General features: G+C 36.1%; 2 protein-coding genes and 1 pseudogene across 4 annotated transcripts; 2 read left to right on the forward strand and 1 right to left on the reverse strand.

Annotated features, from left to right (window-relative positions):
* Window positions 1–7,669: 7,669 nt before the first annotated feature.
* On the forward strand, window positions 7,670–9,111 carry LOC103951167 (protein MKS1-like). The gene has a single exon (XM_009362480.3). The coding sequence runs from the start codon at window positions 8,003–8,005 to the stop codon at window positions 8,708–8,710; it is 708 nt and encodes a 235-aa protein (XP_009360755.1). The 5' UTR covers window positions 7,670–8,002; the 3' UTR covers window positions 8,711–9,111.
* A 4,476-nt stretch (window positions 9,112–13,587) lies between these two features.
* On the reverse strand, window positions 13,588–17,349 carry LOC103931215. Of its 3 annotated transcripts, XM_048580817.1 has the most exons (6): window positions 17,014–17,346; window positions 15,313–15,403; window positions 14,528–15,049; window positions 14,205–14,426; window positions 13,986–14,110; window positions 13,588–13,859 (listed from the first exon to the last, which is right to left on the reverse strand). In XM_048580817.1, the coding sequence occupies exons 3-6, from the start codon at window positions 14,818–14,820 to the stop codon at window positions 13,822–13,824; spliced, it is 678 nt and encodes a 225-aa protein (XP_048436774.1). In that variant the 5' UTR covers window positions 14,821–15,049; window positions 15,313–15,403; window positions 17,014–17,346; the 3' UTR covers window positions 13,588–13,821. The 3 variants fall into 3 exon arrangements, with proteins under 3 accessions (XP_048436774.1, XP_048436773.1, XP_048436771.1); XM_048580816.1 differs by having other exon boundaries at window positions 13,588–14,110; window positions 15,313–15,397; window positions 17,014–17,349; XM_048580814.1 differs by having other exon boundaries at window positions 13,588–14,110; window positions 17,014–17,349.
* A 40-nt stretch (window positions 17,350–17,389) lies between these two features.
* Window positions 17,390–19,985, forward strand: LOC125475703 (annotated as a pseudogene).
* Window positions 19,986–20,379: the final 394 nt, after the last annotated feature.

A 20,379-nucleotide genomic window follows, 5' to 3' on the forward strand; every position in this document is an offset into this window, starting at 1 on the left:
TCCCTTCTCTATTAATTTTTATTTTACTAGATAAAAATATCAATCCTTGCAAGTACACACTAGAACAAATGTTTACCAGTACCAAAAGATGCAAGGCCAGCAGTACTGGGGGATGTGGAGTGAAGAGCAAGCCTTAAATACTTCACTGCATTCTTAAAATTGTCATTAAAATTGCCGTGCGCAAATGCATGAAATCCTCACAATTTGTAGAGTATGGCAATGGTATGGGTAGGAACAGTGACTTCAAGCCCTCTGGTATGGGAACAATGTATTATAGGAGAAAGATTGCTTTCAGATTCAATCACTATTATAAGAACATGAATTGAATTAGTTGGTGATTTCGAAGTAATATGATATCCTTTCCAACTTTATTGTTGTCTTCCATGAGAACTAAGTCTCTTTCTACATGGTGACTTTGAAAATAATTTGAGTTCATTTTTGTATTCGTATTTGACACCCTTTTAATGATTGGGGTAATGAACTTATTTCAAGGGATTAATGAGGTCAAGTTAGCCTTGAATAGACTAGAAATGTCTGATAGATACCCTACATAATTGTTACAAAAGACATAGGAGTTACGAATGACTGATACCTTCATTCACAAACATTTGTAATGCTTATGAAGTGCAGTTATTTTCTTCTTTAATAGTTTATAGTTCATTCCTTACTAATTTGACCTTAATTCTTTGGAACTTTGATGTCCCTCTCACCCAAACATATGATCTTTAGGGCGGTCTTTTGCATGCGCAAGAGCAAAACAATTAACATGAATAAATATATTTACTTCGTTATGTATTATGTCTTTATGCGTGAACGAATGTAAAAAGAAAAAATAACTCTAGACACTGCGCATAGCACACCGTGATGTAAAAAAGGCCTTTCGCACGCACATAAGTGCGTGCAGAAAGGCTAGTTATATATAAAGCCAACAATCCCTTTTGAGGTCACAAGCTTCACCAAAAAGTTTTGGACAAAAATCCCCCCAAAACAAAAAATTTCAAAAGCAACCCAAAATAATGAATGAAATGATGTAGAGTATTTTCGTTATTTTAACAATGTTTTTTAATAATTAATTCTTTTTGTACATTTTTTAAATTAGTACCTATTGGGCTAGCAACAATATGATTCAATCAATTGTTTATTAAATATTATTTTCTCATTTTTAAACACGTTCAAAACATCTTAAGATGAGTCTAATGCTCATTATAAAAAAGGTCTTTCACATGCGCATAATAATGTGATTAAATTAGTTATCAAATGATTGTTTTTTTTTTTTATCAAACGATATTATCTACATTAAGGGGAAGGGGGTGGCTTAGCCTCACAATGGTCTAACAATAATGTGATTCAATCAGTTATTTTTTAAATATTATTTTCTCTATTCTTAATGTAAATTCAATAGAATGTAGATGGAAATTAAAAGACCGATTTTATTATGTGAATTGAGCTGCTTTGATTGGTTTGTGATGGGTTTTTTCTAGCATGATCTAAGATTGTTCATTTACTTTAAATCGCCCCTACTTTAATGTTTCAATGACTAGCATGATCTAAAATTATTCATTTACTTTAAATCGCCCCTACTTTAATGCTTCAACAACAATTCTAGCTCCATACCTATTCATGGCATCTCATGAGTTGAAAATTAGATTACACTTTATAGACGAACAAACAAACGATGAAACTACATATATTATTTTATTAGTTATTTTGTAGATTGGATTTCTTGTCTACGCTCCATTGCGTGTGCTCGCGGTAGATGTATCGCGATGTTATTAAGTATTTTGATTTAAATTCTTTTCTTTCTAAGAGGTGGAATAAAATATGCCGGTTGAAGCGTAATAATCATACGTTTGTAATGGATTGTATGTCCCGTAATAGTGCCCATACGTTTTCCCTTTGAGTCAATGCAATTCATAGCTCTTACCTTGACACCAAAGAAGAGTTCCAAAACAAATTGTTATGGCCCGTCTCTAATTTGGGGTATTTTATTTGACTAAAGTTGTAAAATGACGAAAATGTCTATGTTGGGCTAAGTAGAATCCTAGAATCCTACAAAGGTTTTAATAAAACCTTTTTTTTTTTTTTTTCCCACTCTCACTTTCTATAAGGCACCCTTCCAGAACTTAGTAGCTGGATTTCGATGGTGAGCAAGGGATAACTAGTGATTATGAAATTTACTCCGGTTAATGTCAGAAATTTATTTCTTGTTTGTAATGTAATATCCATCCTACCCAGGATGGGAATATTCTTTGATGTATTGTACTGTTATCTATGCTTTGACACTGCATGCTATTGAAATAATGGTTTCATGCCGCACTGCACACTCTCACTCTTAGAATATATTAGTCTAGACTTTGGTTTTAATTTATTGCAAATATATTAGTCTAGACTTTGGTTTTAATTTATTGCACTTTTTATGCACCAATTGTATATTATGCTTAGTCACCTTCCAGGTATCGATCATCACACCTTGATTCTAGTATCCACTTGGATATTCGGGTTGAGATGTGTCAGAAATAAACAAGATTGTCGAGACAACTACAAATAGAGGGCTACATTTTGATTAGCTTACCTCTCAAACAAAATTACAAGCCATATTTATGGAGAACTAAATTTACAAAATCTTAATACGTAAAACACCAAAATACCCAAACACTAAAATAAATCTAAAATTCAAATATTTTCCAACGTCATATCCTTTCTAGATGTTGGATCGTTTCTTTGTCTTAACTTGGAGGAACTTTCATTAATTTCAATTTTTTTTTATTTTTTATCAAACATGATTTCAATTTCAGTTGCTAATTTAAGCATGGATTTATATGATATTTTCTGTTTTTGGATCTAGAAAGTGTGAGATCAAAGTACGCTTTATACGTACTTCTGAAATTTGGTGGCAGCAAAGTATTGGGCGGTGCCCCAACTGGCAAGGCACATCGATAACCAATCAAGATTGTTGAGTGGTCCGTCTGTACGGACCGACTCTGAAGCAAACCGAAACCGATTAGATATCATATATATGCAGCTATTAATTAGACCTGTTGTCACTATTCATGCAGTCCTGTTGTCACTGGTCATGCATGTTACTGTCTATTCGCTAAAGAGTCAGGATTTGTAATTGGACTCTAAAGTAACTTGCATATGCAGGAACCAGAATGCGTGTTACTTTCAGTTTACCTTGTAATTTTGACATGCAACTAGCTACATTTTAACTTGGAAAGTCATCTGGAGATTCTGGCTGTTGACATTTAAGTAGAGTACTACATATATACTATAAATGATTTAAGCAAATTTAGTAAAGAGGAGCCTTAAGTTCTCATAGGAGCTAAAAGGCATTTGACTGTCGGATATAGAAAATTTTCTTCTTTGAATCGTGATGAAAAGCTCTAAGATGATTTTTTTTTTCCCCTTTGTGGGAACGTTGCTCAAAGTTACCGAGTTCATGGGGCATGTCGGTATGTGAAATGAGTATAGGGTATGAGATAAGTTGGGAAGGGGCGATCACTTTGACTGGCTCATGTTATATGTAGACAACCAGACTATATACTATCTGTCGTACACAATAATTTCTCCGAAAGTGACCAAGCTTTGGATTACACATCAAATTTTGAATTTCCCTGAAAACTCACGTGAATATAAACGTGGAAATCCAATGAAACACCCTCAGCTAGAGGGTGTTGAGCAGCACTGGGGCTAAGTTTTTAGGGCTTTGAAGAAAGGGACAATATATTGAATACAAACATGCAGAATAAATTCATTGAGGTAAGGAAAGCAACACAAACCTGCCATTCATGGCCCTCATCTAAATTTAAAGGTGTAGGTTAGGTACACTTTTGTCCGAGTTCCCTAGCTGCGGCTTGTCCTCACAGACAACAGAAACAGCTCATTAGTGATTCCAAAGAGCTGCCATTTTGGACGCATGCTTTTGCATTAAAATGTCGCTCATCAGAGGCAGAAGAAGTGGACATCTCTTTAAACAAGGACAAGCTTGGAATCTTCAATTCTGAATCCAAGCACAACATAAGTAAACTCTTGGAACGTTTTTACTATGTTGCCCCCTATTTTTCTAATCGAATCCATCCTACAGCTTTAAACTTCCAACGTAAGTGCAAATTTATTTTTCAAACTAAGTTATAAGTTGAAAAAAAGTCTCTCCTACGACAGCCAGGAGAAAAACTTGCTTAGTCAAGTAGGTTTATTCATGTCACGTGGCTGTATTTGAGTTGCAAAATAGTAACACTAAAATATTTGGACGTGTCGAAAAAGCTAACGAAAATCATATATTTTACATTTTCTATACAAGTTATCTTTTATCTCTGTCGTTTTGCTACTCAACATTACTACGTGACATGAACATGTAAAACAAATAAGAATTGCATGTTTATTCAATGCGATCAGAGAGATCATTAAAAGGTTATTAAGAGATCGTTAAGCAATAACCGCATTCAATTCCAACTTCCTAAACCACCTATTAAAAAACTATAGATCCTAGTTTATGCAACAATGAACAGTAGTGCATCTTACTTGCATTAGAAGACGTGATGGTCCAACGATTGCTTTGTCTTCTGTTCTTTTGGACTCAGAATTGATTCTAGCTCTCAATAGGACAAGCTATTTTACATAATGAACGTACATGTCTAAGAAGAGGGACCAAAACCATTAACTTATATTTGCAACTCCTTCCTCCTATTAAGGAAGTAATTGCCGGCAGTTCCAAGTGGTTTTAACTCCCCTTATTCAAAAGTTGAGGTCAATAAACTTTCCTCCAATACGGTTTAGTCCGGGTTTAAACCTTCATAAAGACCAATATAATAATTTGATAAAACTCCAAGTTAGAAAACTCTTACACATTGGCAAATCTAGTGTCGATCGGAGCTCATTATGTGTGGTCTTGTCTTTGTTTTCTTGCATGTTGTTTGCGGTTTGTGTGTTCGAGTTGGGTTTTGTGTCATTCCAAATTCTTGGGTTGTGTTTTGAAGGCCCATAATTCAGAAGCTAAACTTCTAGTTTGCCAATTTCTCAACTCCCATGGTCTTCTTACGCTGCCTTTGCCACAGTCGCGGTTAAGTCACCCTCAGTCCACACCCACTGCGTTTGACCAAGCCTTGAGCTTTTCCTTAGATCAGTTATGGCAAGGAATTTGGCAGACTACTTTTCCCATTTGGTTCGAGGATTTTCTAGATTCTCTTCAATCACAGGGGACTCAAATTTATTAACGCGATGTTGGACTTTGTTTACTAGTTCAATTCATGAGTCCATCATCATCTCTTCATGCAGCATCGAAATAACATGGAGGAGTCGATGTCCACGATAAACATGCATGATGCATGTTCTTTTGATTAGCTATTTTTTATTTCTATATTTTTTGGTCAAGCTATTATTTTTTTATAAATATATATGTTTGTCACAAAAGCTTAGGTCATTTGATTACGTTTAATAGTATAATGAGCCTAGCGAGTCTAGATTATATCATCCTGCAAGAGAGCATGCACCCAGAAATTGTAACAAATACCTCTAGGTTGAGAATAAATTACTTAAAACAGGTTTACCATTATTGTAGCATCAGACTTAATATTCTTATGTCATATATAAAATTTTCTCCATATAATATAATATTATTAAATTAAAATGCTATGCGTCACTAAATCTATTATGTATAAATTATTTTTTTTATTGGTTACGGAAGATAATACAATCCTTTTAATTGGGGACTCACAGAAAGCATTGTATACCATACCACATGGTACTTTTTTCGGAAAGAAGCCTCCAAATCCGACCAGACCTAGAAAACTTTTGATGCAACGTATATGTTGACATTGACCAGGTGCGGTTAGAGCTAGTAGTAGGACCCTAACAACGTTCAAGACAACATGATGCTTTACAATTTATGTTGACCTTGACCAGGTGTGGTTAGAGCTAATTAATTAATCTACATTCAAAGATGGGGGAAAATAAAAATACATCTATGGTATAAACCCGGTGTGAATTTCGATGTGCAACACAATTGTCAATTGTTTTTTCCTAGGACAAATTTAGGATCAAATCATTAATTTGGTTTTTGGAGTTATATATAAGTTAAATTGCATTAGCAAGTCTTTTTAATATTGGTCAATCACACGATAATAGTCTAGAAAAAATTAAAATATTTTTTATATTTTCTAAATCTTTAAAATAGTAAAATTGTTATGAAGAAATTATCAACTGATTCATTTTTTTAAAAATAAAAAAAAAATTGCAGACTTGAGTCACACTCCCATGGATCTTCCAAACATATCCAACTCATGATCCCTAGCTACTTGATTGGACACGTCCAATCATGTCCAATTCAGGGCAGGCAGTCTTATCAGATACACGGCAACACACGATTCGCTTTATTTAGTTGTTAATTGCCTATGATAAGTCATTGATCTGAATCATTGTAAAGTTGCACAAAAACATATTTTGTTGTGTAAAATCATGTAGATATTCACGTCGCTTTTACGTATCTTACTGTAGCTATTTCGTGTATATGTTAAATCTGAAATCATACTAATAGTGATTACGATCCATAATATGTACATACATTATTGATATGTTATAGGGTATGTTTGAAAATACTTTTAAAATAATTAAAATTGTTTTCGTATTCTCTAAATAAAGTGCTTCTGGCTATAGTCTACAAAAACAAAAAAATACTTTGAAGTGATTTCTAGAAGAAGCACTTGACGATGTTTGGCAGAAACTTCAAGTACTATTCCAAGAAGCAGTTTCATTTTTTTATTAAAAAGTAAAGTGCTCCTAATAAAAGCGTACACTCTCCAATCAATTGCTTTTGATCATTTTTCGCATTTTTTGTACACAATGGTCTATTTTTTAGACCGCATTCGAAATATGATTTTCTACTCCTCTCACATATATCGCAAAAGAAATGTTGCAAACAATTTTGCTAACATGGGCTTATTTTCTCCAACTTTGGTACGGCATGGTTCTCCTTTGATTACGGTTCGTGCTGCTTTGTTTTCATATAATGCTTGCTTGCCTGGCTTCCGTTTCTCAAATTAATGCATCTCGTCATATAGGTTTGTCTCAACTTTTTTTTTTTTCCTAACCTTGTGGTGTTGTTCAACTTATTTTACAGGTTTAGGCCTTTCAAGTTTGGCTTTACAGGGGTTAGGTTTCATGTTCAACCCTCTTTTCCTTGTATTTTTTTGCTTTCGTTTCTAAAGGAAGGTTTAGGTCCCCCTTCTTTTTCATGTTCCTTTCTCCTTTTCTTGTATTATAAGGGGTAAGGTTTATATGTCATCTAGCTAGATGTAAATTCTTTTTTCGTTATTAATAAAATTTCTCTCATACCACCGATGTTTTCTTTAAAAAAAAAAAAAACAGAGAAATAATTTTGTTTATTCTACTAACTTTTCATATGGTATTATTTCTTGTTCTATAGTTGGAAGCTGGAATTCCTGCTTCCGAATTAACTAAAAATATTATATAAAAGAAAAAAAAAGAACAAGAACAAAGAAAATTGGTTTTTATTAATCAAAACTATAGAATAGATAAGTTAATTACATGGGCACATATACAACGTCACGACCTCTGAGTCTGACGAAGCACACAAAGACACTTTCCAAGTCCCACATTAGAGCAAGTTAAATTCAAACACCACCCCACTACGAAACCGGCCTTTGCAGATCCCCTCGCGTCTCCTCTCTCTTACTAAAATATCACTTTCACATGCTAAGCTTATCTCTAGTAGCCAATTTTTACTAATTTCATGATTGTTGGAATATTTAATTAAATCCCCTTCGAATCATTGACTTGCTCTCTCCTTCTGTTAAATATTTCGTCTCACCACATTTCTTCCTCTTTATATCTGTCCCTTGCCCTTTTAGTTCTGACTATTAATACATAACTTGATACTTGATAGATAACTACTACTTAAAATTCCCAAACATCATCATAAACCCAGAAGATCTCCCGTATTCTTTCAACTCCCGTGTTCTTTCTATCGATCTTCACCTTCATCGGCATGGATTATTCACCAGGAAAATCTCCAAGAAGAGAGCTTCAACTCCAAGGTCCACGTCCAACGCCTCTCAAGATACACAAAGACTCTCACAAGATCAAGAAACCTCCAGTTGCACCCCAACCGTCACAACAACCAAACCAGCAGCAGCAGCCCCATCACTACCAGCAGCCACGTCAACCGGTCATAATCTACACGGTGTCCCCGAAGGTCATCCACACAAACCCTAGCGAGTTCATGGATCTTGTCCAACGCCTCACCGGCTTACCACCATCGAATTCATCTACTACATCTTCTTCCCCGCCTAGTAATAACAATATTAATCCTCCGAATTACGATAACTATAATAATCCTCCGGCTCATGATGATCAAGGGATGAAGAAAGCTAGTACTGCTCAAGATGTTGTGGAAGAAATGGAAATTATGGATGGTGGTGGTGGTGGTGGCGGTGATGGTGATGGTGATGGTGATGGTGATGGTGGTGTGAGGCAAAGGGGTATGTTTCCAGGGATCTTGTCGCCTGGGCCCGCTTCGCTTACTCCGATTCCTTCAAACTTCTTCTCTCCGCCGGCGGATAGCTTCTTTCATGATTTGAGCCCCGTGCTCTATGGCAACAGGAACTTCATAGAAGGTAGTTTCATGCCTAGTCCGTCAAACTTCTTTTCTCCGTCTACATCCATGGACTTATTCAACAATTTTCCATATCAATAGTTTTTCTCATTTATTTTCTTGTTATCAAATTCTTTTACTTCAAAGAAAGAATGGGAACATATTGTAGGAGAATTATTCAGAGATGTGGATTCTCTTAGTTTAATTTCTTGGAGATTTCTGGGTTTCTTGAGGTTCTTTTTTTTAGCAGAGTTAGAGGGTTGAATTTCATTGGTGAAGACAATAGAATATTAAGGGATTGAGCTGGAATTTTGATATTCTTTTTGGTGGGAAGGCAGGTGGGAAAGTTATTGCTTAGTAGTTAGTTTAATATTGTGGACCATAAGATGGAGAGTGCCTAGCTCTCATAATCTTATGATATCCATCCTTGTGTTTTTTATACCATTTCTTATCATGTTCCTTTGGCATGTAATTTGCAATACATATATGGTTGACCTTTCTCATTGCTCTTTTCAGTTTGTTTTCTCTGTGCTGTTGAACTAACTTATACTAATGCACTTTCACATCCTTCTGCTTGCAACATACATATAGCTATCGCAAGTATAATGTATAATTGTACATGTATTCATGTTTCTTTTGTATACGTAAAAGCAATATTTAGGGAGAGAAAATCGAACATATACAAATGCACACACATATTAGTTATTGATAAAACTTGACATGAAAATGACAAGGAAATTTTGTTTTTCTTGAAAAGTATAGCATATCATATATGCATTGTTAGCTGTCAACAATTGAGTTGTAATTGATAACTCATTATATTTACGCTATGTTTGGCCAAAAGAATTTCCAAATTTTAAAAGATTGAGGTCAAGTTAGTAAGTAATGAATTATAGAACGTTAGATAGATGGATTAAAAAATGCACTCCATGAGCATTAATTGCAAAGGCATTGTATGAAGGATTCGTAAATGCCTTACTCAAACAAGTGATTTGCAAATCCCCTCGCGTGTCTTTGTAATGCTCACGAAGTTGATTTCTAATCCTTCTAACATTTTGTAGTTCATTCCCTACTAACTTGGCATCAATCCTTAACACAGCCTTAAGTATATTGAATGTGGAGGTGAATGAGTTTTCCCTTTGACAGCATTAGTCAAATTACACATAAAGAAAATTTATCTCTTCCGATCCTTCAATTTTGAGGGATTATAAAGTTTCTTAGTGAGTAATCATCTTCTACTTTAAATTGTAGCATCAAGTTGAACACAATTTTTTCATTTCAGCCTTGAACATATCTTTTCTCCCCTCTTCTCTTGTAAACACCAATACCTGACAAATTATACTTGAAAAAGAAGAAGAAAAAAATACAAGGGAGACTTGTCCCAATTTCTGTGCGCGACAAAAAAACACAAGAAATGTCGAAACAACTTTGTGATGTTTCAATGCTTTGAATATAGTGAGATATTTTTCAATCCAATCCTAGAAACAAAATCTATAATAAAGAATTGGTATGATCCAACTATTAAGGAAGGTCGCAACAAGTAAAAAGTTGTGTGAAGTACACGAAGGGTCTTTCAACATATTTAGAATACTGTGAGTTATATTCCAATCCAACCCTTATCAACATAGAGGGATGTATCGAATCTTGGACTTATACCAATTAAGAAGAAAAATATCATTAAGCTTAATTTCTCTTTTTTTCTTGCTCCCAAAATTTATGTATTCGACAAAAAAAAAAAAAAAAAAAACTACGCAGCTGGCGGTACATCTATATGATTTAGGGAATTTTACACAAATGACACTAACTGAATCTTATCACTTTTGTGTTTTTACCAACTGCGACTACAAAATAACAGTTAATTACCTAGCTAGGCTCGAAACACAATATGCTACATTCAATTACCTACCATGCACACTTTTGTTTTGTTAGTCGCGTGACTTGCATAGTCTCAACTTTTTTAGGTCAATTTCGTTAATTTACAAGCAGGAGCAGAATAAAAGTGAAAAGAAAATTCTTATTCTTATTATATAGAGAATTGTTATTGACATTCCAATAGAATAATGATGATTTTTTTATTATGAAACAGAAGCTAATATTATAGAGTTTTGGAACATTCTAAAAATTGCAATTTTGCATGCATGCATGGAACTATGCCCAGGTTATTCAAATGGAAAAATAAAATAGAAAATGTTGTATGGCCAATTCATCCCTCCATAAATCTACAGACCGGACCCGAGCAAAAATTGTTAATGGCCAACCAAGCTAACCCTACGAAGTACCAAGAACAAAATGCCTTGTGGCTTGTGCTTTGATTACTTCAACCTTGAATTTTACAGACTCCTCAAAACTCCAGCACTAATTTGTATTCTCCACGAGTAGTCCAGGACTCTCCAACTACACCATATAAATATAAATATATGAGAAAATGCTAAGGGGACTATCTCAAAAGTATGACTTTCTATAAACTTTCTGCCGTCTCACAGTTTAACATCAATTCTCATGCCAACATTACAAAATATGGTGCAAAAAAAATGAGGTGACAGAGGATCCATGATGAGTCTCCTTAACATTTATCTAAAGGGTAATGCTAGGGAGACTAAATTTTTTAACTAAATTTTGTAAACCAAATGCTAAGGTTGTTGATGATTGGATTATTACTTAACTATTGATTAACATGTTTATTTCTTATTAGTGACACATCATTTGATTTGCAAATTTGGTTGTACTTAACATTATCCTTCTCTACATATATATATATATATATATATATATATATTTGTGTGTGTGTGCGCGCGTGTGTGTATGTTTGTGTATGATTAATCTGACTTTTACAGATTAATTTTACTTTAACTAATAATAACAATGTGATTAATCAAAGAAGTTTCCTAGATTTGGTATTTTTGACTACGTAAAAGTAAACTCCTTCACTTGCTCACTTTATTATTGCTTCCCTGTAGAAGATTAGAATAAAGTATTGCCGTTAATTATCTGGTGCCTGACGAGACATCCATTTTCGGAGGCCTCAAAGTCAACATATTCATTTGCGTGCTTGGTATACTTTTATTTTTAATAACTTTATTCTAAGTATCAGATAACAATGCTTGGAGTGGTTAAGTGCACATAATTAAGGATAGATTATTCCACAAAAGATCAATTTGTAACATTAATTGTTGAAAAAAAGAAGTTGCATTTAGGTTGGCGGCCTCAACAGGCTGGATTAATACAGAAGTCCAGGTTAGACATCAGCCTTTCTTAACCTAATACACGGATATACAGACACGTGCAAGTTATATAACTATAACTACAAAGAAAGGATACTATTTGTTTCACGATAGATGATAAAAGAATAATATATATATATATATATATATTTATCGGCTTGAAATAATGAAAATAATAAAATCTCCAACATTAAGTTAAAATGATGTAGATTTTAGTTATCAATATTGGACCGACTAATCTCCTACATTAAGATAAAAAAGAAGTTCGAGTCTCTCATCTCTCACCGACTCTCTCATGGATCTTAAGATATCGTCATTCAACATCGCAAATAGGAATGGGGGCAGGAGATGGCCAACTAAGACTAGTGGTGGCAGTAGTTATAGTAACGGTGGCGGTGATGGCAATTGTAGTATAGGTACCTTGATGCTCATTGGTAATTATTGTAAATTGAGTTCCATCTCCTTAAACGCAACATCTAAAGAAAATAACGGCTTTTCACGGTGAAACTTGTGTGTTCCCAATGTGAAAACTATATATTGTGAGGCTCTGCACTTTGATAGTCTGATGTCATGGTAAGCCTAATCAACCAATAATTCATGTATTAATTGAAGAAAGAATACTTCGGTTTAAGTTTGACATATCCATAAAGTGTTCTTAATTTAAGTTGATAGTCGATCACATGAGCATGATGACGGGTATGACTATACTGTCAGTAACAATTCCACTTATATATTTACCTATACTTAAACAAAAAAAAAAAAAAAAAAAGGTGTTAAAAATGTTATTAACAAGCAGGCTTAGGGCAAGTAACCAATATTCAAAATTATGCAAGATTGAGTACCCTAGACACAATTGTTTCATCAATTACCTTTTTTAAACAAAGTGTGGTATGACAAATGAGACACATGCCTTGACCATTAAGGCCTATTTCCTCGTAGTTGCGTAGAGTATGAGAAGTGAAAATAATAACATTAGTATTTTGGATCGTTTATAACATGCTGAAAAGGACTGGCAACAACTATAGCACTATGGCTTTGACAATTTTTCATTTATCACTTGAATCTCGCACTCTGCATTCCTTCTTTCTTTTCAATGTTTTCATACTGTGACGAGAGAGAGAGAGAGAGAGAGAGAAATGACATATAAATTTCTCCCCTCCCTGGCAGCTTCGGCGGATCATCCTTTACCTAAAGCTTCTGGAGTTTTTCTTTTGTGGCCACTCTTGGGCCTCTTTATTTTGACCTCATTGGGTGTGGGGTGAAGCCCATTTATGTCCTTGTACGTAAATATTGCAGGAGACAAAAACTGTGGTAAATCTCTCCGCACATTCTTTTTTAAGGTATTGAGATCCTCTCTAGATGTCAGAGCCTACGAATCTAACAATCCGGACACTTTAAGACAGATATATAAACGTTGGTGAAAGATTGTGTGTGAAGTAAGCCAATAGAATGGGCTCATGGGGCTGCATGACTTAAATTCAAGAATCTGGATTACTAAGTCTGTCGACTCTAAAGTGTGAGATTCAGAGAGGATCTCAATCCGATTTTAAGAAGTGCTGATGTGCATTATTTGGACCCCAACCATACTTTGTTAGGTGGTAAACTGTAAAAACTTTTAGTTCATGGTAGTATTTGCGCACTTACCTAAAAGTCCGAGTGCCATATTTACAGATTTCACAATTAGTTTTCATTCAATGGGAACAAAGCTGCCCTAAACAGGCAGGACAGGAAGTCTAGCACTAAAACTACATCCATGCATCACTAAAATTAGCAGCATCTTGAAGTTAAACTAAACATAATATACAGGGTTTGATTAAAATACATCACATGACCGATGGACAATATGAATTAAGAGGCACGGGAGCACAAGTAATATCAACATTATTGCTCAACGTACTAACTGGACTCTGCCCGTAACAGGTTAAGGGCTTCGCAACGTCTTTCTCCCCGACACCAACACTACTATTTGTTAACTGTGGAAATTGCTTTGCCCTAAATACTCCCCCACAAATAAAACTTTGTCTGAAATCCTACAACCCGATAAATTCAATCATGTTATTAACTTGTCCAGAAGAGCTATAAGATTTTTGTTTTCTTTACTTGTGAAAGGAAAGGAAGTAGAAAAGCTACAAACAAGCAGAGGTTTCGGGACTCACTTCGATACTGCTCAGGCAGTATAACTGACGTGAAAACTAAGAGCTCAGCATCCTCCAGCACAGCTCTCATAGCTAAATCATCCTGGATCATGCTAACCACCAGGGTATCAAAATCCTTCTCATTTCTGTACCAAAAAATTAAAAGAAAAGGGATGTTGCTTAAATCCAATCCATACAGGAAAAGTAGATGGAAACAAGAAACACGGTCAAATTTATCACCTTTCGTTATCAGGAAAGAAATAAAGAGCAATACTCTGATCGTTAGGTCCACACTTCTCGAAAGCTTTGGGCCACACATCTGTTTTATTAACCAGTTCTGGAAAAAGCAGCAACGGTAGCAATTCTGCCTCCTCACGTACTTTAGGACATGCTAAGCTAGAAAGATGGGCTACAAGTCCACTAACAATGTTGAAGTCTTCGTTGAATATGCTGAGACTTCCCCTGTCCTTTAGACAAAGCATCTCACAGTTATACCCTGCATTAGATGTGCTTGAACACGTTCACCATAACTCAAAAGAGTCGGAAAGCAAAAAAAGTTTTACCTCCAGATTGGATCAATAATAGGCTGTGCAGCAACATAACAAATGATTGCTGAGATTTTTAAAGGGTTGCAAGTAGTAACTAGAGAGGTTTCCACAGATTTGGCAACGTCATCGGAGGAATTGAATTCATCCTTATGAACCTCACTGCACCGACTACCAAGCTTCTGACCATTATCACAATCATTACTACCCTTGGCCTCACGTTGAGGGGTACTACCTTCACATATCTGCACCTTTGTGTTAGCCCCTTCATATACCTTCATGTTAGGCCCTTCACATATCTGCACCTTCATGTTAGCCCCTTCACATTTCCGCACCGTCTTTTTAGCCCCGTATATAGGTAAAGTCTTTCTGTTACTCTTCTTTTTCCTCCTCTTCTTAAACTTCTTGTTAAGACAAATTTCCGTTGATCTTACTGATTTATCAATTCTAGAAGGTTTTACAATCTTTGGATCACAATCCTCACAAAGCCAAGTCAGATCTTCATCAAAAATATTATGTGCTGGTACATTAAGGCAATAACTGGAAAACAGAAATAAAAGAGAAGATTCGTCAATCAACCAGCAGCACATGCAGAACCAATTACAAAAATATTGAGGGTTCGAAGTAGGTCACTTTGTGTGCTCTTATATTTGTACATATGATTTCAAGCACTGAACCCAAACTTCAATAACCAGGAAATGAGCATATTTTAGAATAATGTGGCACATATATAACAGTACTGTCGCATCTTTTTAAGGGGACTGAAAAAAGAAAAACAAAAGCACAATTGAAACAAGTTATACCGATGAAGAGCATAATTCTGGCACTTGTCACAGTAAAGCAAAGCATCCTCGATACCCTTGTCCCACACGTTTGACAAACAGTCACCTGCATCTAGTACACCATAATCAACGTTAGCGTTTTTCTTCCCTATTTATTAATCAATCGGCAGAAAATAACAACAATCGGAAGTCCCACAGCCCAAACCAAATATATACTTGCAAAATACTAACTGCATATAAGCAACCAAACAGAAGAAGCGTAAAGTATAAAGTGATGTGGATGTAAAATATAAATTTCACCCATTCAACCCTTAATCATATGAACAATCCAAAGTTCCAAAATTAAAAAAACAAATGTTTCCGTTCACCCTTAATCTTTGAATCAGCCAAAAAGGTGTGATTTCACAAACCTTGACATTTAGACAAAGGTTACCATTAAAAACATCTATTTAATACCCCTGAATCAAATAACAACTGCTACACCAATGAACCAATAAACCCATTTTTATTGTATACGAATTGGAACAGTGGAAGGTTACGAATTGCACACACATATAAATGCTAAATATATCACCCCCAACAATTAGCAACACAAAATCTGATAAAAACAGTCAATCAAATCAGAAGTCTTCTTTATTCCCCCTTCCCCTATTGACTGATAAAAGAGGACATAACCACGTCAAGCACCGCTAAATTTGGACAATAATGGTAAAAAACGGTGATTCTCAAACACATGTAAATATAGGGGTTTGATATCCACAAACATTTTTTTACTTTTCACATACCTCTTGTTAATTTCTGTCATTTGATCTTCTTTAATTCAGTCGATCCAATGCCCACAAATTAAGAGGGTGTATGAAGTAAAAAGAGGGTGTGTGGATAGCACACCCCTAAATATAATGCATGTTATGCAGTTTAATTGGAGAATGTACAACTACTAAAAGTGAAAAATTAGAACCATTAAAGTACAGGCAGGTATATTGTAATCTGATTAACCATCATTCTCCCAAATCTTAATACATTCTCCGTCATCAAATCAGTTGGGGGTTTTTTTTTTTTTTTTTAACTATTGGGTTTGAAGTATTTTTCTTTACAGATCAAGTACCATCATCTTTTAGGATAATATACTCACTGAATTCGTTACTCACTTGTAAGTTTCGGAAAAGAACCAAATAGTTTCAAAATGAAAGCGAAATTATGGTACAGTACATGCACACTGCAGATATAACAATCAAAATATGGTACAGCATATACACCAGTCTCTACTTTTGACGGTCACAATATAAAATAAAATTTAACATAATGGACCATCGTTGAATGACGTCGTCACTAAAACGCAGCATAACATATGTCAAATCTACTGCTTTCTCGATAAAACCGACATCTTTTTGGCCACAAAACTTAAAGGAGGAGACCAATCGACAAAGTTTAAAAGCTAAAAGGTTTTCGCTTTGCCAATGGCACAAAACCAGATCACCCACCACTTCACTCTCGAAAACTTTACTTCAAAAAACTGCATTTATCCCTAAAATTCCATAATTCTACTCCCTCAAACACCCCACCAGAGAGTTCCTACTAACTTAACCTAGGCCCATTCAAGTCTAATAATAATTGGCAGATCCAAACTTTCAAAAAGCAAAATTCAAAAAATCAAACAAAAATTACAAAATTCAATTGAAAAATGCAAGAAAAATGAACTGGGAATTGGGCAAAGAAACATACCATAGTTCGCCAGTAGCTCAGGAGTCCGACATGCAAGTGAAGCGCCTCAATTTTCAGGGAAATTGACTGCAATGCGAGGGTTTTTAGGGAAATTTAGAGCGAGAATGTGAGGGAATTAGGGTTCGGAAGGGGCCATCTTTCTCTCCAGTCAAACAATGAATCCAAATTAGTCAGGAATTCCTTCTTCTTCTTTTTTTTTTTGGTCAACAAATTGTCAGTCAGAACAACTCAGAAGATTTACAGTTGAACTCAAGACACACGTCGAAACGAGTGGTCTTTTCAAAACTGCTTCCGCAACAAGCAATGGGGAGCTTTCGATGGAACTTTTGAAAGGCCTAAATTTCGCCCTATATAATATACAAAGTACAATACTTACCCTAACTTGACTCTCTTTGGCGTCTTGGAAGCAGACTAGATTTTGCTCTGTGTGTTCTCTCCCGGCAGCAAGTTGTTGCCGCCAAACCTCTCCGCTTCCAATGGCCGCCAACCATCTATCGCAGCTACTCCCATTAGGTTTGCCCACCCTTTTCCTATCAGAGGTTTTTGTCCTGGAAAATACTCAGAGTTGATCGACCGGTGCATAGGGTCGAAGATATGGGTGACAATGAAGGGAGACAAGGAGCTCGTAGGACTCTTGAGGCGTTTCGATGTTTACGTCAACATGGTCCTCGAAGACGTCACTGAATAGTATGATTCACTCTCTCATTTGGAGGTTTTTTTACTCGGTTTCTCAGCCAGTGAAAATCTTTATTTTTGTGAATGCTTCAACTTTTAGATTTATTAATGGGAAACTTATTCAAAGAACAAGACAGTTGCACGTTAATCAAACAGAATTGTCTTTGTTAGTATTTCAGTTAGAAAATTGATCAGGGAAAACAGTTTATTGGAGAAGTCTGAATCGAGCTCTTACAAGTAATAGGTAGTACAATTCATCCAACGGATTATATGAGCCTTCCGGAGCCACCCTCGACGTCGAAAGACTCGTTCATCGCTGTGAAATTCGATACCAGGTTTGATCCTATGGTCGCTGACCTCAATGGTTACCACATTGGTACTGATGTGAACACGGTTGTGTATGTTGCCTGTGTCGATGTTGTTTTAAGAGGAATTGATTTGACGAGTGGGAGGGAGATTACCGCTTGATTGAGTACAGAGATGCTGTCAAGATTTTCGGGTTTGGGTCAGATACTCGGCAACTAGGCCTCCAACGCCTCTTCTTGTTGCTCAGATTGACCTCTCCAACCAGTTCAAGGAGTTCATGCGTGTCAGTTTCTCTGCCTCGAATGGGCAGGGCTCTTCAATTCACCTTGTTGACAGGCAAGACTTTCAGATCTCTTCCAACCGGGATTACTAGTTACTACTGGTGAGTTTGAAGAAGGGGACTACTTCACGTGCACTTCACCAGAAGATTCAAGTACCAAAAGCAGCCCAGAAAATCGTACTCATGGAAGAAAAATAAAGGTACTGGGGATGGCTTTTGGTTTGGGAGGTTGAGCCGCATTTGTCCTCTCCATATTCGCATTCCGTTTCATTATTTGTTTTGTATGTGTGAAGGAGATAAAAGTCACTGCCAGAAGGAGCAGAGAGGGCAAAACTTGTTGAGTTGAGGCGAATAAAGTTCTGATAGGTTTGTCACTAAGATCAGCTACAATGGGGTTTAACCAAAACAGGGTTGTTGGGGAAGGGGCATCGGCTAAGGTTTATAAAGGGTCTCTGCCCTCTGGTGGATAAGTGGCAGTGAAAATGTTTGAGAGGGCTGTGGAATTGTTAATCTGCATCATCCTTAAACCATAGAGTTTGCAACTATGGTGAGTTGTTTGCGGCACAAGAATCTGGTTCAGCTTCATAGGTGGTGATGTGAGGGTAATGAGTTAGTCCTGGTGTATGAGTATGCCCAATGGAAGCCTCAGCTAAGTTCTTCACAAAAGCTTCAATTCAGCAATTGTTCTATCCTAGAAGCAAAGACTTAATATAGTTCTCAGAGTCTCATCTGCTCTTGCATATCTTCACGAGGAGGGCGAGAGACAAATAATTCATAGAGATGTTAAAACTTGCAACATAATGCTCGATGCAGATTTTAAGCCAAACTTGGAGATTTTGGTCCAGCAGAAGTGTATGAGCATAGTTCCATCAGTGCAAGAGAAAAAACTATACCGGCCGGAACAATGGGATATCTTGCTTCGGGATACGTTTATTGAGGTGTTCCAACTGTTAAAACTGATGTTTACAGCTTTGGTGCGGTCGTATTAGAGATGGCAACGGCGAGAAAGCCGGTGGAGGATGATGGAACAGTGGTGGTTGATTGGGTTTGGAGCATGTGGGAAAAAGGGAAGCTGATCGAAGCTGCTGATCCGAGGTTGTTGGGGAAATTTGATACGGTAGAGATGGAGAGGATGCTGATGACTGGACTTGCTAGTGTGCACCCAAACCTTGTGAAGAGGCCAACGGTGAAGGAAGCTGCAAGAATTCTGAAGGGCAAAAAGACGCTCCTCTGCGGCCTTCAAGAAACCAAAGGTGAGCCTTCGGCCTGTTTTGCCTGATGAGTTTGAAGAAATCTCGTTCTGCTGTGGTGTTCGGCCATGTCTTGAACTCGATGATGTACAATATTTGACTCCGAATAACCACATTGGCAAGGATTAGTTGCTCGTAATAGATCAAGTAACATCGCAATTAGTAGGATTTCAGTGCAGTTTGTAGAAGAGAAACTAGGAGCTTGTTGTTGACTGGGGAACTTGAGGAACCCCTCATTTGTTTCAATTAATTTGCAGATTTTGTAGTCTGAAATTGTCTGTTTTGTCATGATTGACATGGTCTCAAGCATTTTGTTATAAGCTGATGGACTTAATAATTCAAATGATGTTGGAAAGATGGAATTAAGTTTCGTGTTTCATCCAAATATTCCTTTCGAATTTTGTTATTTGTACAACAATAGATGACTGCAGATCAAGACAAGAGTGTTTTTCCATTAGTTACAAAAACAGACTGAAACACGTCAATTGTTTCTGTAAAAAATTGAATTCAATTCCCCGTGTTTTCAGAAAATGAACCTCGTGGTTCATTCTTGTACCAGCAAGAAACATTGAGGCCAACTCCACGGTGATTGGATAGTATTTGTCCTGCTTCAACTCCAGCCAGCTTTGCCAATTCTTCCCAAGTTTATGATGCAACTGACTTTACAGGGCACTGAAATGAAATGAAGAAACGAAAAACTATTGCAATGAGAAATTAAGCAGATTGAATTCATTGACTAAGATGGCGAAGAAAAAATTTATCTTTAATGACAATAAAGCTGATGGGATAAATCGATAGGGACTTGCCTACATTTATTATAAGATGGTGACTAGTAACAATGTCTTTTGTGGATTT

Source organism: the organism of the source record quoted next, unplaced genomic scaffold (assembly GCF_019419815.1).
Source record: "Pyrus x bretschneideri cultivar Hongxiangsu unplaced genomic scaffold, Pyrus_bretschneideri_v1 Contig16, whole genome shotgun sequence".
Classification (NCBI taxonomy): Eukaryota; Viridiplantae; Streptophyta; class Magnoliopsida; order Rosales; family Rosaceae; genus Pyrus; species Pyrus x bretschneideri.